Genomic DNA, 26,870 nt, shown 5'->3' on the forward strand with positions numbered 1-26,870 from the left:
TTGCTGAAACCTGAAAAAAAGACCAATGAACTAACCGAAGAACTGATGAAGCTATTCACTTCAGAGATGCTACAGAAAGAATTGTTGTATAGCTATTGCGCACGTACGGGCAGTGAAACAGGCCTGATCAGAACAGCTGAAATCTGAGCATTGGCTCTTTGGTTGCCTATAATATAAATAAGATGCCCAGTTAGTTCCAATATTCAGCTGGAGCATCTGTATTTAGAGAAAATCTGTGACAGCGTCACAATGAGTCCAGATGAAGCTTTTCCAGCATATTTTTTTTGTTGCATTATCCTGGCACTTATATTTTGATAATGGAAAATAGCAGTTACCCAGAAAATGATGGAATATTCTGATGAAATGAATGATATGACAAGACAGCCTGAACTTGTTAGAATGCAGTATATGTAGTTTATTGGTGTACTTCTGAAGGACCTGGTAGTACTAGATATAAAGAAAGAAAGATATTCTTTTCACCAATATAATTAGTTTCAACAGGCACAGCAAAATCACTGCCTTCAAACAATTTGGAATTAGCTTTCTAGATGTTAGTTCAAAACTGCACACAAATTTTCCCAATAATCATTTTACCATGTTACTCACCACAGCAATGTTTTCTTTCATTGTTAAAATTGATAATAATCTGCATGTTTTTATATCTTTTTGTTAACATTATTGAGTGGGTTGGAAGTTTAACCATTTGAAAACTAGTGTCTCTCATTTAGACTGGGATAAGCTTAAAATTGCTGAGGCACTACACATTCATACAGCAAGTTTGCACTGGGTGTGAAGACCCTAGGTATCTGATTTACTCTAGAATCAACGCCCATACTAGAGACTTGATTACTGAAGTGCAGATGACTTCTCAGTGCATGAGATATTTTACTGCCTGTGATGCCATCTTTCAGAAATGCCTTCATGTCCTCCCAGGTAGCCAGGCACATGGCACATTTTGAAACGGCAGGGAAGTTGTTCAATATTAATTCCTCAAATAATATGACTGAAATAGATTGTCTGATCAGTTTCTCTTTGTTGTGGACTGCTTGAATGTTGGCAATGAGCAATGTCTAAGCTTCAGAATTGCTTATTTGTTTTGGAGTATCATAAGTCTAGAGCTGCTCTATAAGAATTGGAAATTCTATTTTTCCTAACAGGATTACCCTGTGCATGCTGTAATGTAACTGGGGATATAAAAAAATCTTTTAAAAATTGTCATTAAAAAAAATTGGATAGGTATATGGACAGGAAAGGAATGGAAGGTTATGGGCTGAGTGCAGTTTGGTGGGACTAGGATGGACTATAGCAGCAGAAGACCACAAACATACACTTTGTGGCACTTTATTAGGAACAGGAACATGGTTTAGAGGTTAGCACAATATTTTACAATACCGGCGCCTGGGTTGAATTCCCACTGCTGTCTGTAAGGGGTTTGTACATTCTCCCCATGACTGCATGGGTTTCCAATGGGTTCTGAGGTTTTTCCCACAGCCCAAAGATATACCAGTTGGTAGGTTAATTGTCCCATGATTAGGCCAGGATTAGATTGGGTGGCAGGGCTTGAAGTGCTGGATGGGCCTATTTGGTGCTGTATCTCAATGAATAAATAATAATAAAGTGGCCACTGAGTGTATGTGAATAAAAATACACTTCATAAAACAGTTGATGTGAATTCCCTCAATGCTCCATGTTATGTTTTAAGATCATTGTTGAGTCACGAGGTCTGTCAGGTTCAGGAAGCGTAAGATGTTCCATTGTGTTCTCCAGAGTCAGGCAGATCATTTTGGAATCTAAAAAAAAACCCGAAGATATACTTTTAGCTATTTGGCTTGGACTAGATCCCCAACATTAACCAAAGAATGTGAAGGCATGGTCTCTTCAATATGATGCTGCAAATTATCTTAGAAAATCTGTCACCTGTTGATTAATTCAGCTAAATTATCACCAGATATTTTGAGTTGATGAACTTGATGGGTTCAAGGTGGCATATTAAGTTCTGACTTGATGTTGGGTTCTATCAAGAGGTTCTTTCTTTCTGGTTAACCTTAAGCCTCCCTCATCTCACTCAAAGTTGAGTGTGTCAGTGATGGGTATCTTATCACTTCCTCTTAGACGTAATAGGCGGCCTGATGGATCATGTTATTTGACTCTACGGCGAGGGTGAGAGTAAATGTCTGTATCATTTCACACTGAACTGTGAAAAGGACATTGTCTTGAATTGAGGTTACCCCCACAGTTTCTTCCTTTGTCTGGTTAACCACAAGAAACTTGATTCACTGAATGTGCACTGCTCTCAGTGTAAGTGCCAAACTAATAACAATGGCTTTTATAGGAACCATGTTAACAATAAACATAAAAACAGAAAATGAACTCGGGACAAATGAAATCAATTGAATTGCCTCTATTTATTAGGAATTCTTGTTAAACTGATTTTCTAAATTCAAATTTAAACTCTGTAATTGCAAGTTTGAAACCTGGCTCCATAAATGACCAATCACAGATGTCCCAAACATTTGACCATTTCCATCTGGTTAACCTGGCAGAACAGGTGAGGTTGATGTTGTTCCCAGTGGAAGGCCTTGAACTTGCTAAATGTTCTCAGCAGTTCTGCCCAATCTTATTCACCGCAATGGAGATTTCACTGCTTCAATGAGGGTAGTTAAGAATATGAGAAGTCTCAGTTTTAAAATTATTTATAAGACCATAGACATAGAAGCAGAATTAAGCCCTTTGGCCCATTGATTCTGCTCTGCCATTTATTCATAGCTGTTTTATTATCCCTCTAAATCCCATTCTCCTGCTTTTTCTCCATAACTGTTGAAGCTTTTACTAATCAAGAACGTATCAACTTCTGGTTTAAATATACCCAATGACTTGGCCTCCACAGCCAACTGTTCAATGAATTTCACAAATTCACCACCCTCTAGCTAAAGAACTTCCTCCTCATCTCTGTTCTAAATGGGTACCCTTCTATTCTGATGCCATGGTGTCTAATCCTAGTCCTAGACTCCCCCACTATAGGAAATATCCTTTCCACATCCACTCTGTCTAGGCCTTTTAATATTCAATTGGTTTCAACAGGATCACCCTGTATTCTTCTAAACTCCAGTGAATACAGGCCCAGATCCATCGAATGCTCTTCATACATTAACACTTTCATTCCTAGAATCATTTTTGTGAAGTTCCTCTGGACCCTTCTCAATGCCATCACATCCTTTCAAAGATAAGGGGACCATCAATGCTCACAATACTTCAAATAACACATACAGATTTTGTGCAGATTTTCTCTTGTTCATAATACTTCAAGTGCAGTCTGAGCAATGCCTTATAAAGCCCAGCATTATATCCTTACTTTTATATTCTAGTCCTCTCGAAATGAATACTAACATGGCATTTGCCTTCCTTACCACCGACTCAACCTGCAAGTTAACCTTTAGGAAATCCTGCATGAGAACTCCCAATTCCCTTTACACCTCTGATTTCTGAATTTTTTCCCAAATTAGAAAATAGTCTACACCCTTATTCCTTTTACCAAAGTGCATGACCATACACTATATTCCATCTGCTACTTCTTTGCCCATTCTCCTAATCTAAATCCTACTGTAGACCCCCTGCTTCCTGAGTGCTATCTGCCCCTCCACCTGTCTTCGTATTATCTGTGTTAGAGCGTATTCTGGAGTTATGGTATATATCAAGTACTAATTTCAGACATGAACATGGATTTAAGATTAAACTTGCAGCTCTGAAAAATGGTTTTCCTGGTGCTACATTTTGGGGCTGATTGCAAGCAAAGTAACACTCCACTTGATCATAGATGCCTGCATATGCATGAATGCAATCCAGAGTCAGTGGGAATTAACATTCATTTTGGGTGTCTGGAGTGTGGGTGTAAAGATAAAATTATATGTAATTCAAAGGAAGCATTATAGATATATTGTAACTATGGAATTATCCTGCTGTTACTTTAGATCTTTAGCATGTCATATTGGGTTATGCAGACCGCTTCTTCCAAAAGTGTCTCGAATATGATGCCTGCTGCTTGTTTTACTGAATAAAAACTTCTATATCCAGCAGCTGCAGTGAATCTCCAGTGACTTTCCTCACAGTCACAACATTCCCAAGCCTGGTCACAAAGTTATCATTTCCATCAACCAAATGATTGACATATGATGTGCAAAGTAACAGTCCCAACACCGATCCCTACACAATATCAGTGGTCACCAGCAGTCAACCAGAAAGTGCCCACTTTATTCCCACTCCTTGCCTCTAATTTCCTGTCTTTTGCTTTTTTCCTTCTTGAAGAGTAGTGACATTTGCAATTCACCAATTCTCTGGAACCATTGTAGAATCTAGTGGTTCTGGAATGATGCTAGTGATCTGTATTGGTTGTGATAGATTTAACTACTTAAAACTTCATTGGAAGATTTCATTTACATTTTGAAAATGTCTTCACAATGTTACATTTTTATTTATTAACTATTATTAATAGCTTTGTAAATCTTTCTCAATGTCAGGGCCAAATTGTCTCATAAAAGTTTATCTGAAAATGTGCACAGTGGCACAATAAGTAGAACTACAGTCTCACAGCGCCAGAAACTCTGGTTTGTTCTTGGCCTCAGGTGGATTGTGTGGGTTTCCTCTCGGTGCTCTGATTTCCTTCCATGTTCCAAAGACGTGGGTCAGCTGGTTAATTGGACATGGCTGATTGCCAGTCTACAGTGTAGATGAGTAGTTAAATCCAGAGGGAGTTAATAAAATGCAATAGAATGTGATTAATTTAGGATCAGAGGTAGGACTGATAGAAGTGCTTAGATTTCATTAGATGATATGAGGTATTAATAGAGGTGACAACCAGCATCTTTTTCCCAAGCGGAAATGGCTAATACAAAGGAGTATAATTCTAATTAGATTAGAAGAAAGTATGTGGGGATGTCAGATGTACGTTTTTCACACAGAAAGTGGTACTGTAGTTGCATGGAACACTGTGGTAACAGTGCTGGTAGAGGCAGATACATTAGGGACATTTAAGAGACTTTTAAGATAGGCTCATGCATAAAAGTGAAATGGAGGGTTCCTGCATGAGGAAAGCATTAGAATGATCTTGGAGTTGGATAAAAGATTGGCACATCATGGGCTGAAGAGTCCACTGTCCTGTGTTCTAGAGTAAATGGGTGCTTCACAACTGGCATGGATTTGATGGACTTAAGGCCCTGTTTCCATCTTGTGTAATTCTTTTGACAAAGGTTCTAGGGAGAAGGTAGGAGAATGGGATTGAGAGGGAAAATAAATTAACCATAATGAAATGGCAGAGAAGACTCGATGGGCTGACAGACCTAATTCTGCTCCTATAGTTTATGGTCTTATGGACTTTATGAGTTCATACAATAAAAATGTTGTATTGATATAAATAATTGTGGATTTGTTTCATTGTGTGGGACTTCTTATGGTAAGTATGTAGAAAAGACCTTATCTTGTCACAGACTCTGTTCCTATTCATGTCTTGTTCACTTTCAGTTTCTCTCTTCTAGCCTTGAAAAGTTATTGACCAAGACGTGCTTCCACAGCCATGTCTTTCATTGAATTCACTGTTTTTATTCCTCTTCCTGACCAGAGCCTGGAGTTCAGCCAGATTGTTTATAATCTCAGCATTCACTGGCTCCATGAACACAAGTTTCTGCAGATGCTGGGAATCTTGAGCAACACATTCAAAATACTGGGGGTACTTAGCAAGTCAAGTAGGATCTACGAAAAGAAATAAACAGTCAACGTTTCAGGCTGAGACACTTCATCAGGACTCATCAGAACGGTATCTTGCATTTCTCATTCAATTCCTTTCTATCAGCAAGACCACTACTACCTACCTCCAACTTTGCCTCAACTCATCTGCTGCTGAAATCCTCAATCATGCTGTTGCATCAACAAACACAATTGTCCTAATTCCCTGCTTCTAGCCTTGGATTATGTGCCCCCATCCCAACTCCACCGCCTCCTTCCTCTAATAAAATGTCTGGCCTGTGGCCAGACGTGTGTGGAGAGCAGGAGCAACCAATATAGATTCTTGGGAATCAACAGGAATGCACATTCTACCCAAAGTTTCAATGAACCAAAAAAATTGTCCTTCATGACATCATCCTCCTTGTCCAATCAATTGGAATTCGCCATCACAGGATCTTTGTCTGCTTGTAATGGAATGGATTTCAGAATAGTTTGGTCTACGATTTTTTTCTGTAGTAATGAGGAGTAAGCCACTTTAAAAGTAAAAGAATGTCTAATGCAACAAAAGCAAATGATTACTGGCAACATTCTATTAAGGATTATACTAAAACAGGTTAGAACCTAGGTATGATGCTTATTTAGAACCTGCAAGGGTTAAAAAACTATTATGGGGATCATATATAGGCCTCCAAATAGTAGCCAAGATGTGGGGTTGAGGACACAAAGGGAGCTGGAAAAGGCATGGAATGAGGGTAATGATACAACTGTAATGAGGGACTTCAATATGCAAAGGGATCGGGAAATTCAGGTTGGAGTCAGAACGCGAGAGAGGGAATTTGTCGAATGCCTATCTAAAAAGATGGCTTTTTAGAGCAGCTTGTGCTTGAGCCTGCTAGGGGAAAGGCTATCTTAGATTGGGTATTGTGCAATAACCCAGATCTTATTAGGGAGCTTAATGTAAAGGAACCCTTAGGAGGCAATCGTAATATGATTGAATTCGTACTGCAATTTGAGAGGGAGAAGAATAAGACACATGTATCAGTATCGTAATGGAATAAAGGGAATTACAGAGGCATGAGAGAGGGGCTTGCCCAAGTGGATTGGAGGAGGATACTGGTGGGGATGACATCAGAGCAGAGATAGCTCACTCGGTACAGGGTAGATATGTCCCACAGAAGAGGTTGTTCTCAAATAGCAGGGCTAGGCAACCATGGCTGACAAGGGAAGTTAAGGACTGCATAAAAGCCAAAGAAAGGGCATATAAGGTGAAAAGGGGGGTGAAGGTTGATATTGGACCACTGAAAAATGATTCTGGTGAGGTAGTAGTGGCGGACGAAGAAATTGCAGATGAACTTAATGGGCACTTTGTATCAGTCTTCACTGTGGAAGACACTAGCAGTGTGCCAGGGGTCCGCAAGTATCAGGGAGCAGGAGTGAGTGCCATTGCTATTACAAAGGAAAAATTGCTGGGCAAACTCAAAGGTCTTAAGGTGAATAAGTCACCTGGACCAGGTGGACTACATCCCAGAGTCCTGAGAGAGATTGCTGCAGAGATAATGGATGCATTGGTCATGATCTTTCACTTAATTCTGGCATGGTCCTGGAGGACTGGAAGACTGCAAATACCTCTCCTCTCTTTAAGAAGGGAGGAAGACAAAAGAAAGTAAGTTATAGGCCAGTCAGCCTAACTTCAGTGGTTGGGAAAGTGTTGGAGTCTATTATTAAGGATAATGTTTTGGGGTACTTGGAGACCAATGATAAAATAAGTCGAAGTAGGCATTGTTTCTGTAAAGGGAAATCTTGCCTGACAAATCCGTTAGAATTCTCCAAGGAAGTAACAAGCAGGGTGGACAAAGGAGAGGCAGTGGATGTTATTTACTTGGATTTTCAGAAGGCATGTGATACGGTGCCACACATGAGGCTGCTTAACAAGATAAAATCATGTGGCATTACAGGAAAGATACTGTTATGGACAGAAGAATGGTTGATAGGCAGGAAGCAGAGAGTGGGAATAAAAGGGGCCTTTACTGGTTGGCTGCTGGTGACTAGCGGTGTTCCTCAGGGGACCACTACTTTTCACATTGTTTGTCTGTGATTTAGATAATGGAATTGATGGCTTTGTGGCAAAGTTCGTGAATGATACAAAGATAGGTGGAGAGGTAGGTAGTGCTGAGGAAACAATGCGATTGCAGCACGACTTAGATAAGTTGGAAGAATGGGCAAAAAAGTGGCAGATGGAATACAGTGTTGGGAAATGCACAATAATACATTTTGGTAAAAGGAACAGTAGTGTGGACTATTATCTAAATGGGGACCAGGCTCAAACATCAGAGGTGCAGATGGATTTAGGAGTCCTCGTCCAAGACTCCAGGTTAATTTACAGGTTGAGTCTGTGGTAAAGAAAGCAAATGCAATGTTGGCATTTATTTCAAGGAGAATAGAATATAAAAGCAAGGAGATAATGCTGAGCTTTATAAGACTCTAGTCAGGCCTCACTTGGAGAATTGTCAACAGTTTTGGGCCTCATATCTCAGAAAGGATGCATTATCATTGGAGAGAGTCCAGAGGAGGTTTACAAGGATGAGTCCAGGATTGTAGAGGTCAGTTGATGAGTATGTTTGGCAGCTTTGGGCTTGTACTCACTGGAATTTAGAAGAATGTGGGGAGATCGCATTGAAACCTACCAAATGTTGAATGGAATAGGTAAGGTGGATGTGGAGAGAATATTTCCTATGGTGGGGGTATCCAGAACTAGAGGGCACAGCCTCAGAATTGAGGGAGGAACCTTTTAGAACAGAGGTAAGGAGGTTTTTATTTAGCTAGAGAGTAATGAATCTGTGGAATGCTCTGTCACAGACTGTGGTGGAGGCCAAGTCCATAGGTATACTTAAGGCAGAAGTGATTGTTTCCTGATTGGTCAGGGCATCAAAGGATACACCGAGAAGGCAGGTGTATGGGGTTGAGTGGGATGCAGGATCAGCCATGAATGGCAGAGCAAACTCGATGGGCTGAATGGCCTAATTCTGCTCCTATGTCTTATGGTCTTAAACCGTGCAAGCAGAAGCCTGTGCTGATTTGAGGGTCACCTTTTACTTGGCCAGTAAATTCCAACGGCACAAAGCTAAGAGTTTAAATTTTGTTCGGTTGGGCCATGCTCTCTTGCTTTACACTAGTGATTGGAAAAATTGAGATTTGCTGATTATTGAACAAAAATTAAGTCAAGATCGCAACTTATAATCTCCATAAAGTGCAATAAGGTTGACATAACTATGAATGCACTGTCAGTCCCATCACATATTAGCATTTACCAGCAGGGACACTTGCAATACTGTACCAATAGCCCATTGCTCAACCAAATGGGATTGGTCAGTACTCCATCACTATATCATGAAAGCATATGGAGCATTCTTAAAATACGATGAATGGAAGTCTAAGTTCCTTGTATTGTCAGATTGGAGAAAGGATGAACGTGAACAAACATTGAATAGGCCCTTGGAGAGTTTTGCTGTTTCTATTGGTTCAAAGCAAATACAAGCTCTATCAATGAAAGATCTTCAGCGATGGAAGGTGTTCTTTATTTGCCCAATGAATGTTCAGTAATACATTACTAAGGCATTATTTATAAAGCAGGAACTCTTACAAGTGGATCCATCTGAATGCTTAGTAGAAAAGAATATGCTAATCACCCATTGGTCTCCCTTGGTTTCATGTAGTTCTCTGCATGATAGAAGGAAGCCATTCAGCCACTGAGCCTGCGACGAATCTCAAAACAATTCCATTTGGCACTTACATCCATCAATATAGATTCCCGGCATCTGGGCCATGACATCTTCTTGCAGCTACCATTGGGCAGGAGGTACAGAAACCTGAAGTCCCATACCACCATGTTCAAGAACAGCTACTTCCCTTCAAGCTTTCCATTCTCAAATCAACTAGCTCAACCCTAATCATTACTTCGGTAAAGCAACATCATGACTGATGCACTATCAATTACTCCAAAAGACTGGAAGTAGAGTAAATACTGAAAGGCTTTTATTAACAGTAAAATGGACCACGTCCATGCTGTATGTCTGCCCTGGACAGTGGGAGGAGCAGTGACCCAATCGCCTTTATTCAGGGGTCTGTGGGAGGAGCCACAGGAGCAGTCAGCAGAGGGGCATTTTGTATGATATATGCTTAATTTATGTTTTTCTTGGAAATGTTGTGCCTCTGATGCTGTGTGCCTGTGATACTGCTGCAAATAAGTTTTTTCTCATTCCTCTAAGAGGACCACAACCCTGTCATAGGGTTTGGAGGCTTGCGTGCCTCAATAACTCTGAGACCTATGTTGGCTGGAGTCAGGGCCTTGAGCTTTGGCTCTTGGCATGGTCACTCTTGCCAATCAAAGGGTAGAGGCCAGACTAAGAGTGGTCTGCTGGTCCTCCAGATTCAGGGGTTCAGCTCAGGGCCAACAACCTGAACTGGCCAAAAAAGGTGGTTACAGAAACAGCAACGAAGAATCCTTCTATATTTGTGTGCAACTGAAGACCCTGAACCACACCTGGGGCATAATGAGAAAATGGCCAAGGACAGATAGAGATAGAGGACATTCATTGCTGCCCTAAATGCCAGTGGCACAACGGGCAATAAGTAGGTTTTCATTGCATCTACATGTACTTGTGCATATGACAGTGAACTTGATTTTGACATTCCCACCTTTTTTCCCTTATGTGCCTGTTAACTCATCCCAAATTCTACCATCATACAGCTACACAAGGGGTTATATACAGTGGTCAATTAAATTACCAACGAGCATATGATATAGGAGAAATGAAAGCACCTGGGTGAAACCCACATAGATATGGGACAAATGTGCAAACTTCACTCTGACAGCACCAGAGGTCAAGAGTCAACTGGCTTGCTGGAATTTGAGAGAGTAGCACCACTTACTGCACCTCTTGGCAATAAGCAGAGCTAGCATGGAAGGAGAAACATCAGAGCACAAGAACTAAAATGTGAAAGGATTGGAATCTGAGAGATTGGCCATGATTTCTGTGGTCAAGAAATCCCCAAACACTAGCTGGTAGTTTATTTCATTTTTATTGGCAGTGAGTGGAGTTTTAAAAATAATAACAGGTGCTAGGTAGGGGAGATTTAAGTTACGTAATTATCTCCTTAAATGAATGGGTTTACACTGGAGTTTAGCAAACATTGCAAGGCCCATTGTTAAAACAGATTTGGACGCAGGTGACGCAGATGCTGGAAATCCAAAGCAACACACCCGAAGTCCTGGAGGGACTCAGCTGGTCAGGCAGCATCCATGGAAATGAATGAACAGTTCACGTTTTGGGCCGAGACCCTTCTTCAGAAGCCTTTTCTATGCAATAAGGAGATATCACTGCGAGGTACGGTGCACAACAGACAATGGAATGTAACTGGCACCAACTCTTGTTCATCTGAGAGCAGGCAGTGAATGAATACTGGGCAGGAGGGCATCTTGTATATAATCGCAGCCCATAATTGGGTAGTTTATACTTGGGAGAAATTAATGTCGCATCTCTGACTAACTTCTCCTTCACTTCCATCATTCTCCTCCACTTAGTGTTTTACTACTCTGCACGGCGCAATAACAGGTCCTTGTGTGCAATGGCTCACTGGTTGGAAGGTCAAATGGAGTCTTGCATGAGGGAAATGTCAGGAAGTATCCTCTAAGATATTGGAAAGGATACAGAGGACATTCACTGAAAGAGTATGAGGAGTAAGGGACTTTAGTTCTGTGGGGGGAATGGAGAAAGTGTGGCTGTCTCCTCAGGAAAAAAAACTGATAAAATCCTTCAAAATTATGAGCAATTTAGATAAAGTAACTGAAGAGAGACTGGTTCTACTTGCAGAGGAAACAAATGGTGCTGTTTTAGTTTAATTAGAAAAGGACCAAGAGGGAGAATAAAGAGAATTATCCTCCCTGAGTGAACTATTGCCATAGGGGCTGCAATGCCTGAAAGTCACTCTCCCTCCTCCTACCCTTTTATTCTGGCTTCTTCCCTCTTCCTTTCCAGGCCTGATGAAGGCTCTTAGCCTGAAATTTTGGTTTTTTTCCCTCCATAGATACTGCCTGACCTGCTGTGTTTCTCCAGCATTTTGTGTGTGTTGAGATAGTAGATTCAGTAGGGGATTAGATATTGAGATTAGAAAAGAAAATATTTCTCAATTATGCAAAAGATCAGAGTAGTGTAGCTATATGAACGCTCCTTTAAAAAAGCCAGCTGTATAAATCTGTGAAGAAAGTCTGGTTACTTACCATTTTGTTTATGTTTCTTTATTCTTTCATAAGTTCGGTAGATCATTACAAGAACTAATGCTTCTGTAAGCTGAAATACCAAGAAGATTATTGGAAATAAATAAAGCGCACCAATCTCCTCTTGAGAGAAAGTAACTTTCAGGATGGTGGAACAGAGCTGAATGTTTTGGAACCCAGTTTCCATAGAAACTGTCCGTGTGCACCTGTAAAAGCAGAGGAGACAGGTTGAAAGTGGGTTTCAATTTATTTATTTATTTTATTTACTGAGATACAGCATGGAATAGGCCTTTCCAGTCTTCGAGCTGTGCCACCCAGCACCCCCCACCGATTTAATCCTAGCCTAATCATGGGGCAATTTACAATGCCCAATTCACCTGCCAATTGGTACGTCTTTGGACTGTGGGGGGAAACCGGAGTATGTGGAAGAAACCCCTGCCGTCATAAGAACGTGGAAACACATGATAAAATAGGCCAAGGTCAGCATGGTGACCTTAGGGGGAAATTTTTTCTGATAAATCTGTTGGAATTCTTTGAGAAAATAGCAAGCAGGATAGACGAAGGGGAGTCAGAAGATATTGCATACTTAGAACTTTAGAAGGCCTTTGGCAAGGAGTTGCACATGAAGCTGCTTAACAAGAGCTTACAGTATTAGAGGAAAGATATTAGAATGGGTAGAAAATTGGCTGACAGGCAGGAGGCAGAAAATGGGAATAAACGAGACCTTTTCTAGTTGGCTACAGGTCACTAGTGGTGTTCCACAGGGGTTGGTGTTGGGACTACTTCCTTTCATGTTATACGTTACTGATTTGGATAACGCAATTGACGGCTTTGTGGCCAAATTTGTGGATGACACGAAGATAGATGGAGGGGCAGGTAGAGTTGAGGAAGCAGGAAATCTGCAGAGATGGACTTAGACAGACTGGGAGAATGGGCAAAGAAGTGACAGATGGAATATAGTGTGGGAAAATGTCTGGTCATGCATTTTGCTATAAAGGCAGTCTATTTCCTACATGGGGAAAAAAATTCAAAAGTCAGAGGTGAAAAGGGACTGAGGAGATCTCGTACAGGATTCCCTAAAGGTTAACCTGCAGATTGAGTCGGTGGTAATGTAGGCAAATGCAATGTTTGCTTTCATTTCAAGAGGATTAGAATATAAAATATATAATGGTTGGTGTAAGCTGTGGCTTGATAAGACATTGGTCAGATCACTCTTGGTGTGTTGTGAGCAATTTTAGGCCCCTTATCTAAGAAAAGGTGTGCTGACTTTGGACAGGGTCTAAAGAATGTTCATGAGAATGACTCAGGGAAAGAAAGGGTTAATGTGTGAAGAGCGTTTGATGGCTCTGGGGCTGTAATCAGTGGAGTTTAGAAGAATGAGGGGTGGGGGAAATATTAATTAGATTCCCCCTTCATTCTTCTAAACTATTAAAGATTGTAAGGCCAAGATAGAGAGGATGTGGAGAGTATGCTTCCTATATGGGGAAGTTTAGGACCGGGGGTGCAGCCTCAGAAAACAACAATGTCCATTTTGAACAGAGATGAGGAGAAATTTTTTTAGCCAGACGGTTATGAATCTGTGGAATTCATTGCTACCGATGGTTGTGGAGGCCAAGTCAATGGTATATTTAAATCAGAGGTTGATAGGTTCTTGATTAATCAGGCCATTCAGGTTGATGGGGAGAAGACAGGAGAATGGGGTTCAGAGGGATAATAAATCAGCCATGATGGAATGGCAGAGAAGACTCGATGATCTGAACGGCCTAATTCTTCTCCACTTTCCTATGGTTTTACCTGTAAACACAGCTGTAAGATTATGATTAAGTTTAGGGATAGCCCCTTTGGGGATTACCTGATCTATCTATCAATAGTTGTGCTTATTTTAGAAATGTTTAAAAATGATTGTGAAGTTAATTGGCAACTGTAAACCTCCCCTTGTGTAGGTGGGTTGAGAGTTGATGAAGGGCATGTGAGAATGAAAGCAGATTGTAGGAAAATAGCTGGGGCTAGGATGGATGGGATTGTTCTGTCAACCAGCATTGATTTAATGGACTGAATAGCCTCCTTCTGTATTATAATGAAATATGAGAAATTAGTCTCCTTTTTCTTTTAAAGAGTCAAGGACTCTCTCCATCATCAGGTGCTCAGAATTTCCCTTGGTGATATTAACAGCACTGTGAAGTTTTCTAGCATGTAATGGCTTCAATTTTATGACTGGGCATATTTCTTTACGAATGTACTGATAGCCTTAATACGTACTTTTACTCTAATTCTTATCACACTTAACTGCGTGCAGAATCAAGTTTACTTCTTGACTTTAGGATCATAAAGAAAGAGGTACTGAAGACAAGTATTTTGATTGTTATGACAAAACTATTTGTACTCTAATAAATCATATGTTACCTTTTAGATAATCTGCATAAACTTGAAAGGGCATATCCTAAAGTGAATCCAACAACAGGCATCAGTGCTGTGGTGACAATGAGGCGAGGGATGAAAATAGTCCACAAAGTAGCCCCAATCAATGTTACTGACAAGATGACAATTATTATTGCAGCAATGAGAAAAATGAACAGGCCAGTCTGAAAGAGAAACAGTGAGATTATTACAATAAAATACAATCCGTCAGTGGCTCAGAAATCGGGAGTGCACTTCAGTGGCTGTTAGCCACAAGGTGTCCCTGTCTTCAACTCAACTCAGTACTCGAACTTCACTGAAGTCATATTTGAACTTTCTATAGAGGGTCACATTTGCAAGAATGAAAATTTAATTTTAAAAGTGTTGTTGGTGATACTAGTGAGCAATCATATAACTCTTCTGGGTGCTACCTTATCTATTTATTTCAAATTTATTTATGGTGACATTGGAATAGAACCGAACAATTGTCAAAATGCCCACTTGTATTATCAGCAGGAATTTCTTGGTTAATGCTCTCCAGAGAACAGATTTAGTCCATGTGGTGGTTTTAACATGTGATAAAATCATTGATCCTCAAAATGTTATTTTAAAAAGTTTGTTCAAATTTATATTCTTGATCTTCTCCTTCGAAGGAGGGACGAGTGCATTGCATCTCATCATATACTCTTCCTTTGAGAAAAGTATGGGAACACATATCATCCATGCTTAATTTGAGAATGCAGTGATGCATCTTATTATATCTTGAATGGTAATGATTATTTAAGAGTGGAAAGAATCTAGAGCAATCTACCTTTGGTGTTGGATAGCTTTTATTTTGGCAACAACAATTTTGGCAATTACAGCTTCTGTTATTGTTTTCCTGTAGGTGTGGAATGATGAAGCATTATGAGGGACCCCACGCACCCCTCATACAAACTCTTCTCCCTCCTGCCGTCTGGGAAAAGGCTCTCATGACCAGACTAGGTAACAGTTTCTTTCCCCAAGCTATCAGACTCCTCAATACCCAGAGTCTGGACTGACACCAACTTACTGCCCTATTGTCTTGTTTATTATTTATTCTAATGCCTGCACTGTTTTGTGCACTTTATGCAGTCCTGGGTAGGTCTGTAGTCTAGTGTAGTTCTTTCTGTGTTGTCTTTTACGTAGTTCAGTGTAGTGTTTGTACTGTTTCATGTAACACCATGATCTTGAAAAATGTTGTCTCGTTTTTACTGTGTACTGTACCAGTAGCTGCGGTTGAAACGACAATAAAAAGTGACTTGACTTGATCTGTCTGGATGATATGTAAACAGGAACTTTTCACTGTATCTCTGCACAGTGATAATACAATTACCATTGACATCCATTACAAATTGACAGTTCAGTTAAATGCAGCAGTCTCTTTAATATAAAACAGAGAAATTCACTATTTTATTATTTAATCAAGAACACCATCACCAAGTTCATGGAACTGATGATTAAGGGCAGAGGTAAATTGTATATCAAGAACTCAAGGAATGAACACAAATAGCATAAAAGTAAAAGTCCATAGTAAACAGGTAAAATACGGTTGCAAACTGCAACTTTTCCAGGGTTGAGCTAGGACATTATTATGCATAAAACCTGATCCAAATTCCATAGCCTCCAACAGGGCCACAACCTCGTTGTGGCTTGGAGGCTTGAGTGCCTCAAAGCTGTGTTGGCTGGATCAGGGCTTAATGCTTTATCTCTTGGTAGGGTCATCCATGGCAAACAGGTCAAAGGGTAAGAGGCGTGGTCCTCGAGGTTTGGGGTTTAAGTTCAGGACTAACAATCCTGACTGATAAAACAAAATTGTTATCAGAAAATTGATCGTCAGAGTGGACTGAGGCAGAGTGGGTCAGCTTTGGCTCAATCAGGCTTCGGCGAGAACAGGCAGAGGCGAGGTTTGAACGGGGCACAACTGCAGAAGCGCGTGACAGTCGGCCCGTGAAGCAGCTGGAGAACTTAAATAGCGAGCAGAGGCTGAGTACGAGCTTCACTCCAGGTGAGGTAAGGCCGGGTAAGCTTGTTTAATTAATCTAATTAGCTTAGGAGTAGGTAATGGAGGCAGCAGTTAGGGCAGTTGAGTGCTCCGTTTGCAGTATGTGGGAAGTCAGGGTGAGCACTGTTGTCACTGATGACTACACCTGCAAAAGGTGCATCCAGCTGCAGCTCCTGACAAACCGTGTTAGGGAACTGGAGCTGGAGCTGGATGAACTTCAGATCATTCGGGAGGCAGAGACAGAAATAAACAGGAGTTTCAGGGAGATAGTCACCCCTAGGAGTCAGGAGACAGGTAGTTGGGTGACTGTCAGGAGGTGGAAGGGGAATAGATAGGAAGAGCAGAGCACCCCTGTGGCCGTTCCCATCAACAATAAGTATACCGTTTTGGATACTGTTGGTGGGGACGATCTACCAGGGACAAGTTGCAGTGGTTGCGTCTCTGGCACTGAGACTGGACCCTCAGCTCAAAAGAGAAGGAGGGAAAAGAGGAGAGCATAGTGATAGGGGATTCGATAGTTAGGGGGACAAATAGGAGGTTCTGTGAAAGAGATCGAGAATCCCAGATGGTCTGTTGCCTCCCTGGTGCCAGGGTCTGTGATATCATGGATCGAGTTCTCAGTATTCTCAAGAGGGAGGGTGAGCAGCCGGATGTCGTGGTCCATGTAGGGAACAATGACATGGGTAGGAAGAGTGAGGAGGTTCTGAAAGGTGAGTTTAGGGAGCTAGGTGCCAAGTTAAAGGACAGGACCTCCAGTTTAGCAATCTCAGGATTGCTACCAGTGCCACATGCAGGTGGGTTTAGAAATAGTAAGACAGCGCAGATCAACACGTGGCTGAAGACATGGTGCAGGAGGGAGGGCTTCATATTTATAGATAATTGGGCAGTTTTCCAGGGAAGGTGGGACCTGTTCCGGCGGGACGGTTTACATCTGAACTGGAGGGGGACAAATATTCTTGCAGGTAGGTTTGCTAGAGAGGCTCCAGTGGATTTAAACTGGATATGAGGGGGGAGGGGAACCAGAGTGTAGGAACAGATGTATGGGAGAAGGAAGAAAAAGAAGACAGTAAAGCTCTTTGTACTGTTAGAGATAAACAGAGAGGAAGAGGTGGAGAATTTCTTAAATGCATTAATTTTAACGCTAGGAGCATTGTAAGAAAGGTGGATGAGCTTAGAGCATGGATTGATACTTAGAAATACAATGTTGTAACTATTAGTGAAACATGGTTGCAGGAGGGGTGTGATTGGCAACTAAATATTCCTGGATTTCGTTGCTTCAGGTGTGATAGAATTGGAGAGACAAGAGGGGGAGGTGTGGCGTTGCTTGTCAGAGAAAATATTACAGCGGTGCTCTGGCAGGATAGATTAGAGGTCTCGTCTAGGGAGACTATTTGGGTGGAATTGAGGAATGGGAAAGGTGTAGTAACACTTATAGGGGTGTATTATAGACAACCTAATGGGGAGCGAGAATTGGAGGAGCAAATTTGCAAGGAGATAGCAGTTATTTGTAGTAAGCACAGGGTTGTGATGGTGGGAGATTTTAATTTTCCACACATAGACTGGGAAGCCCATACTGTAAAAGGGATGGATGGTTTGGAGTTTGTAAAATGTGTGCAGGATAGTTTTTTGCAGCAATACATAGAGGTACCAACTAGAGAAGGGGCAGTGTTGGATCTTTAGTTAGGGAATGAAATAGGTCAGGTGACGGAGGTATGTGTTGGGGAGCACTTCTGGTCCGGTGATCACAATGCCATTAGTTTCAATATAATTATGGAGAAGGATAGGACTGGACCCAAGGTTGAGATTTTTGATTGGAGAAAGGCTAACTTTTAGGAGATGCGAAAGGATTTAGAAGAAGTGGATTGGGACAATTTGTTTTATGGGAAGGATGTAATAGAGAAATGGCGGTCATTTAAAGGTGAAATTTTGAGGGTACAGAATCTTTATGTTCCTGTTAGGTTGAAAGGAAAGGTTAAAAGTTTGAGAGAGCCATGGTTTTCAAGGGATATTGGAAACTTGGTTAGGAAAAAGAAAGATATCTATCATAAATAGAGGCAGCATGGAGTAAATGAGGTACTTGAGGAATATAAAGAATCTAAGAAGAATCTTAAGAAAGAAATTAGAAAAGCTAAAAGAAGATACGAGGTTGCTTTGGCAAGTAAGGTGAAAATAAATCCGAAGGGTTTGTACAGTTATATTAATAGCAAAAGGATAGTGAGGGATAAAATTGGTCCCTTAGAGAATCAGAGTGGACAGCTATGTGTGGAGCCAAAAGAGATGGGGGAGATTTTGAACAATTTCTTTTCTTTGTTATTCACTAAGGAGAAGGATATTGAATTGTGTAAGGTAAGGGAAACAAGTAGGGAAGTTATGGAAACTATGACGATTAAAGAGGAGGAAGTACAGGTTCTTTTAAGGAATATAAAATTGGATAAATCTCCAGGTCCTGACAGGATATTCTCTAGGACCTTGAGGGAGGTTAGTGTAGAAATAGCAGGGGCTCTGACAGAAATATTTCCAATGTCATTAGAAACGGGGATGGTGCCAGAGGATTGGCGTATTGCTCATGTGGTTCCATTGTTTAAAAAGGGTTCTAAGAGTAAACCTAGTAATTATAGGCCTGTCAGTTTGACATCAGTGGTGGGTAAATTAATGGAAAGTATTCTTAGAGATGGTATATATAATTATCTGGATAGACAGGGTCTGATTAGGAATAGTCAACATGGATTTGTGCGTGGAAGGTCATGTTTGACAAATCTTATTGAATTTTTTGAAGAGGTCACGAGGAAAGTTGACGAGGGTAAAGCAGTGGATGTTGTCTATATGGACTTCAGTAAGGCTTTTGACAAGGTTCCGCATGGAAGGTTAGTTAGGAAGGTTCAATCGTTAGGTATTAATATTGAAGTAGTAAAATAGATTCAACAGTGGCTGCATGGGAGATGCCAGAGAGTAGTGGTGGATAACTGTTTGTCAGGTTGGAGGTTGGTGACTAGTGGTGTGCCTCAGGGATATGTACTGGGTCCAATGTTGTTTGTCATATACATTAATGATCTGGATGATGGGGTGGTAAATTGGATTAGTAAGTATGCAGATGATATTAAGGTTGGTGGCATTGTGGATAATGAAGTAGGTTTTCAAAGTTTGCAGAGAGATTTAGGCCAGTTAGAAGAGCGGGCTGAATGATGGCAGATGGAGTTTAATGCTGATAAGTGTGAGGTGCTACATTTTGGTAGGAATAATCCAAATAGGACATACATGGTAAATGGTAGGGCATTGAAGAATGCAGTAGAACAGAGTGATCTAGGAATAATGGTGAATTGTCAATGCTCTGTCATTGGAGTGTTAGCTTCGGCTATACCTTTGTACCTTGCTCAAGGAGATGGCTACCTACACCCATACAGACAGACATAGGTGTATTTAATTAAATTCCTTGCCTACAGTTATCTAGGAAGAGGCCCTAGTTGGCTGGAAGGAGGGGAGAGGAAAGTGGAGTTTCCAGCCTATACTTTTAGTTTTTGCTCTACTCAGGATTTAGACATTACCAGCAAGACCAGCATTTATTAGCCCATTCCAATTGCCTCTGAGAAGTTGATTTCTTGAACCTCTTCTGGTGAAGATGCTCCCTAGTGCTGTTGAGTAGGGAGTTCCGGGATTTATCACTATCAATGAAGATACAGCAATATTCGGCATTTCCAGATCAGGATGATGTGTGGCCACAAGGGAACATGACATTCTAGTTCAGCTTTGGTGCTTTCCCTCGAGTTGAAAGTTGTCACAGAGGTGCGGCTTGAGTAACATGGGTGAGAAACTGCAGTGCAATTTGTAAACAGTATAAAGGATATTATAAAGGATAATTTTTATATTATAATATAATATAATATAATAATATCCTTTATATTATATTATAAAGGATATCCCGATTCAAAGAACGTATATATTAGTGACACACATTATTAGCACTTTAGTTTCCTAGAACTGTCTAAGAAAATAATTCTAATTGTAATTCAAAATGTACAAAGTATTAAAAAAATCAATAAGTATCAGGGAACAGGCAGACTATTATTTAGATGGGGAAAGTATTCAAAAGACAGAGATGCAAAGGGTCTTGGGAGTCCTTGTGCACGATACCTTAAAGGTTAACCTCCAGGTTGAGTCAATGGTGCAGAAGGCCAATGCAATGTTGGCATTCTTTTCTAGAGGTATAGAATATAAAAGCAGGGATGTGATATTGAAGCTCTGTAAGGTACTTGTGAGACCACACTTGGAGTATTGTGTGCAGTTTTGGGCTCCTTATTTTAGAAAGAATATACTGACATTGGAGAGGGTTCAGAGAAGATTTACAAGAATGATTCCAAGAATGAAAGAGTTACAGTATGAGGAACGTCTGGCAGCTCTTGGGCTGTGTTTCCTGGATTTCAGGAGAATGAGGGGGGTTCTCATAGAAACATTCCGAATGTTAAAAGCCCTGAACAGATTAGATATGGCAAAGTTATTTCCCATGGTAGGGGAGTTTAGAACCAGAGGGCACGACTTCAGGATTGAAGGACATCCATTTAAAACAGAGATGCAAAGAAATTACATTAGTTAGAGGGTGGTAAGTCTGTGGAATTTATTGACATGCGTGGCTGTGGAGGCAAAGTCATTGGGTGCATTTAAGGCAGAGCTAGATATATTCTTGATTAGCCAGGGCATCAGAGGTTATGGGGAGAAGGCAGGGAGTGGGGATGACTGGAAGAATTGGATCAGCCCATGATTGAATGGTGGAGCAGACTCGATGAGCTGAATGGCCTACTTCTGCTCCTATATCTTATGGTCTTGTGGAACTTGTATCACCTTTAAAAGAGCTTGGAAGGATACCAGGGCCATAGAAAAGTTCCACTACTGTTTCATTGGGATGCTGTATAACGTATACACTCAGTGACCAATACAGGAGATACATTTATGTATGTTTGTGGTCTTCTGCTGCTGGTGCCCATTCTCTTCAAGGTTTGACGTGTGTGTGCAGAGATATTCTTCTGTACATCACTGTTACAATGTGCAGTTATTTGAATTACTGCCAGCTTCCTGTGAACTTGAACCAGTCTGGCCATTTCCCTCTGACCTCTCTCATTAACAAGGCACACAGAACTGCCACTCAATGGATTTCGCACCATTCTCTGTAATCTCTGGAGATTTTTGTGTGTGAAAATCCCAGGAGATCAGCAATTCCAGAGATACTCAAATCACCTTGTCTGGCACTAACAATCTTTCAATGGTCAATGTCACTTAGAACATTTCTTCCCTGTTCTGATGTTTGGTCTGAACAACAGCTGAACTTCTTGACCATATCTGCATGTTTTTATGCGTTGAGTTGCTGCCACATGATTGGTTGATTAGATATTTGCTTTAAAGAGAAGGTGTACCTAATGTAGCCGCTGAGTGTGGAATTAAAGTAACAAAAGAATATATGAACTCATTATTTAGAGCACCACAAATTACAATGTGATTTAATAGATCTGGAAAAGATTAAAAATATAAAAGTTTCCAGTAGATGAGATGTCAGTAATTAGTTGTTATAAATATAAAACACTTAGGGCAGAGAGAAGGAGAATCTCCTTTACAAGGAACCATTTGAACATAAGGAACTATGCAAACATTCAAGGTAGTTTAGGGTTAGTAAATGAATGGAAATGGACTGAAGGGATTTTGTAAGAGGGTGTTTAAAAGGAGCAGATTGATTAATGTGCATTGAAATACCAAAACAGACTGCTCAAGCTCTCTGCTCTCACTCTGTGCCATATTGTTTGTGAACTTTGTACATCTGCATGCATGGCAAGATGAGGGGGCAGTGGGTTAAGGGCTTTGGAGCAATTGAGTCGCACGCACCAAGAAATCTGATGAGGGCCACAGGAAAGTTCAATTAACAGCCAGGAGATTATGGAAGTCAACTATCACTTTTGACAGAATATAAATTTAAGTGTTAAACATGGCAATATCGTACCTTGGTTATGATCTTTGAATACTTTGGATACCTGTGATTCAGAAAGATGCCAATGCTGCAAGGAATGAGTGTTGAGATGAGGGTTAGAATAATCTTTCTGTATGGCACTTTATTAACCAATGACAGGCCCTTGCAATAGAGATAAAGAAGGAGGGGCATCATGCCAAGTGCCAACGTTGTAGAGCATGTGGTCATCACAATACTGCAAGGAAATAACAACAGAAAAACCTTAGCAAAGATCAAGAATAAGCAATTAATTGTTGCTTGTAAATGACAATGATACTGTTTTTAACGATGGTGAGTTAAATGTACCTCCTCACTGATCGTGCAATCTAGGTTATCAGGATTCCCTGTAAATCCCGTTTAATACCAGAGAATGGATTTAAAACCAGCCTATATCTGTGAGGTGATTTTAAGTCAGTCCACCAGTGTATTTTAAGTTTTCTCCAAATCTCATCCACGTAGACACCATGACATCTGCAGCACTGTGGCACAACTAGTAGAGCTCCTGCCTTTCAGCATCCGAGTTCATTCCGGACCCATGGCATTGCCTCTGCAGAGTTTGCATATTCTCCCTGTGACTGCATGGATTTCTCCAGTTTCCTTCCACACCCCAAGAACATGCAGGTTCATAAATTAATAGGCTGTGGTAGATTGTACCTAGCGTATAGGCGAGGGGCAGAATCTGGGAGCAGGTGATGAGAATGTGGGGAGAACAGAATGAAATGAGTGTATGATTATTGTGTATTTCAGTAGTTGAGGATTGGCACAGACTCAGAGAGCTCTGGGACCTGTTCCCGTACTGTATGACTCCACGACATCTGGTGGCATGCTTTTACTGGGGTGAGGGGCTACCTACTTAGCAAAGCAGTTAAAGAAGAAGGCAAGATTCCTAAGGGCAACATTTCAATTGGTCTTTCTGAGATTAGGAACTCTAGTCCACACAAGAGAATCTGAGTCTCCACCGAGCCAATGGAAGGAGAATTATGTACTTCCAATCCAAGTACTTCGGTGAGGAAGTTAAAGATTATTAGGGTGAAAATACTTTCAGAGGTGTTGCTAAACTAAGTCCTTGCTTTCCGAAATGAGTAGTACAAGTGTGTACCAGATGAATAGTAGAAACTAGGCACAACAAAAGGTGATTAAGTGGATGCTTATTGAATGCAATAAGTTTACATGGGCAGTTTCCACAATGGATGTGGACATTGGAATTTCGAATGGGAATATCAACGAGAAGCTGAGTGAATCACTATACCTGTAACCTGAGGATAGAATTACATTCATGCACCTGATCTAATTGTATGTCTCTTTTTCTATTTCTCACAGAGACCATACATGAGCCTAAATTTTATGTGTGATACAGTGGGCAACAGACTATAAAGGCAAGCAGTTTCTCAAGGCACTGAGTGATAATTGAATGCCGTGCTACTTGGTGAGTAATGCTGCTAATTGTGTAGTTATATTGACTATCTAATTGTCATTAAATGCTGCCTTGAACAAATCTTCCATGGTTTAAATAACCTTGAAAATATATATTTGGCATTTGTTTTGAGTTGAGGAAAGGCAAATATTTCTTTTTTTATACAGCGATAGTGCTAGCAATAAAAATAATTAAATATCTGTTGCTGAGGTGTCAGGGACTATGTCAAACTGCTATGAATTTATAAATAATACAAGAAAGGCTGACTTTTTAAAAGAAAAATAGCATCATTTCAATCTACTAAAGGGTCTGTGACCTGAAATGTTAACCCTGTTTCTTTTACCATAGGTGCTGGCTAACATGCTGAGTTTTTTTCCAGCATTTTCTGTTTTTACTTCAGGTTCCAGCATCTATGGGTTTTGTATTTTCACTCAGAACTTAAATGGATGAAAGCAGCCTTTAGCGAAAGCACAGTAGGCTTTCACACAACATCTTTTAACAGTGGTTTGCTTTTGTCAAAGATCATTTATGTGCCCCTGAAACTCCAGAAAGAGTTGGGTTCTATTGACCAAGTCAAATCGAGTTTATTGTCATATTCACAAGTATGGTGAGATAGTTACTTTCAGCAGTCACAACACACAAAACATAAATTATACAAATTAGTGAGGAAAGGACTATGAAAAAGGAGACCAGCTATTTCATACCTGAGATTCATATCTCCGTCCACTGCTAGTGAGAAGATATTGGAAAGTGTTCCACCAGGACAGCATCCACAAATCAGGACAGAGATAGCTTCGATGGAAGACAGTCTGAAAATCCTCGCAAGGCTAAAGGCTGTTAAAGGCATAATTCCATACTGAGAAAACAATGCAATCAGAACTGCTTTTGGCTTTAAGATATATTCCTTGATCCTTGATATTTCCATTGTGCAGCCCAGAGATATCATTGTGATGAACAAAATAATGATAGAAGTGACACTTATGGCTAGATCTGTTAGCTTTCCTATTGCTCCATCCCTCCATTCCAATGTTGCATTTATGCCAGGTGTGGAGTTACCATTGCTAACCTCTGCCTGAAAGTGTTCCATGCCAGTGATGTTCATTTTGACCTCAGGAATTCTTGCATTACTCCAAAATCTTGTTCGCTTTGTAGCTGAGAGGCTAATGCCCTCCAGGTATGAAGTAGTCAGAGTGTTAGTCACATTAAGGGCTGGCTTTGCAAAGTATTTTGAAGCATTTGTATCTATCTTCTGACGTCATGACTGAATGAACTCTCTATACTTGACTTGAGTATTAATGGAGTGTTGTTTAGAACCTCTATTCAGCCTAGTGTTTCAATAGTAACAATAAGGTAGTCATTCAGTTCTTTTTTCAGATGTATACTTAAAGAACACAGTAACACTTTAAATTTAATTACTTGGGAATTATAAAAAAAAGCAAACATGTATTTGCCTGTCATCATTCCAATTATTTTATGCATGACTCAAATTTCCAGGATTCCAGGAAACTGAACAAAGAATATTTTTGTCAATTTTGCAAATCATTCTAGATTTGCATACGTTATTTCCTGTTCCTGTATTTTCTAATGAAATTGTCTAGTTGTTCCATTTTAGACTGCGCTCCATGGTACATCGGTAGACATTTGTTACTCTTGTGTGACATATTAAACTTCCTCAAACTCTTAATGAAGTATAGCCATTCCTGTGTAAACATAACATATAAATGTCAGTCACAATATCTGCCAGTAGAAACAATTTTCAATTCCTAATGCCCTGTGGTACAAACAATATAACAAGTTTTATAATTTACACTATACTTTATAACTGTGAAGCAATCAGATATTGTGTAAGTCAGAATTCAACTTGGTCTCAAAATACTTAAGTTCAAAGTAAATTTGTTATCTCATATGCAACCTCGAAATTCATTTTCTTGCAGGTACTCACAGTAAAACAAATATAATAAAATCCATGAAAAACGACACACAACAAAGACTGACAGACATCCAACATGCAAAAGGGGTCAAATTTTACGAAAAATAAAACACTGTAAACAAGTAATGCTTAGAACATGAGCTGCAGGGTCCCTGACAGTGAGCCCACAAGCTACTGTGTCTGTTTAGCCTAGGCAAGTGAAGCTGATCCAGGATTGCAAAGGCTGCAGGGCATCAGTTGTTCTGAACTTGGCAGCACGGGACCCAAGAATTGTGCTTTGCACAACTTCAAGAACAGTGCTCTGTAGTTGGAAATTAGTTTAATCTGAAGGGACTAATAATGGTACCCATCTTTGAACTGGCAAGTCTCTAAGCTGTTAATATCTATGCTTAAACATCCTGATGAAGTGTTTCAGATCGAAATGCAAACAGTTTATTCCTCTCCTTGGATGCTGCCTGACTTTCTGTAATTTATTTTTTTATTGAAGTTCATCATCAAACAAACAGTTCCATAAGATGTATTTCAGACATTGTACATATATATCACAAATCTCCACAAAGTATTTATCTGGGGTATACACTTATAGAAAAGAGTGGAAAGAAAAAAACAAGCAAAAGGAAAGAACTATGTACAAGTAGGGAGTGATCTTTTTTTACAACATATTCATTGATTTGTGAGAATAAAATCAGGCCTATGAGGCATTATGTAGTTAAACCATTTTTCTCAGTATGAATCAAATTGTTCCAGCTTATGATTAACAGATGCTGTTATCTTCTCCATTTTGTAAATGTCCATTGTAATTTCCATCCATGCATTTAAAGTTGGGCTCTCCTGTGATAACCATTTCCTAGTAAGTCTTCTTACCAGCCACCAACAGTATATTCATTAAATATTTATCGCTTTTCAACCATTCTTGAGGTATATATCCAAAATATATGGTCTTACTCTCCAAGGGTATTTCACATTTAAAGATGTCTTGTAGGGCATTGTGTATCCCCCCCCCATAGTTTTTGATAACAGGGCGGTCCCAAAAAATATGATAATGATTTGCATTTTGATTTCCACAATTTCTCCAGCAAACAGGGAGGTTACTATCATAATGGGATTTCTGAGAGGGTGTAATAAAATATC

The 26,870-nt window shown here is 40.2% G+C and overlaps 1 protein-coding gene across 1 annotated transcript; it reads right to left on the reverse strand.

The window, feature by feature from the left end:
• Positions 1-409: 409 nt before the first annotated feature.
• Positions 410-25,016, reverse strand: slc10a1 (solute carrier family 10 member 1). The gene is made up of 5 exons (XM_073038006.1): positions 24,514-25,016; positions 22,390-22,591; positions 14,393-14,571; positions 11,993-12,195; positions 410-1,790 (listed from the first exon to the last, which is right to left on the reverse strand). The coding sequence occupies exons 1-5, from the start codon at positions 24,909-24,911 to the stop codon at positions 1,678-1,680; spliced, it is 1,095 nt and encodes a 364-aa protein (XP_072894107.1). The 5' UTR covers positions 24,912-25,016; the 3' UTR covers positions 410-1,677.
• Between the last annotated feature and the right edge of the window lie 1,854 nt (positions 25,017-26,870).

Source organism: Hemitrygon akajei, chromosome 3 (genome assembly GCF_048418815.1).
Source record: "Hemitrygon akajei chromosome 3, sHemAka1.3, whole genome shotgun sequence".
Taxonomy (NCBI): domain Eukaryota; kingdom Metazoa; phylum Chordata; class Chondrichthyes; order Myliobatiformes; family Dasyatidae; genus Hemitrygon; species Hemitrygon akajei.

Coding starts and splice junctions, on each gene's coding strand:
- slc10a1 (XM_073038006.1), bottom strand. CDS start 24,911: ATGAACATCACTGGCATGGAACACTTTCAGGCAGAGGTTAGCAATGGT. Junction 22,592..24,513: donor GACGGAGATATGAATCTCAG/GTATGAAATAGC, acceptor ATTTCCTTGCAG/TATTGTGATGACCACATGCT. Junction 1,791..11,992: donor AAAGAAACATAAACAAAATG/GTAAGTAACCAG, acceptor GTTTTTTTTTAG/ATTCCAAAATGATCTGCCTG.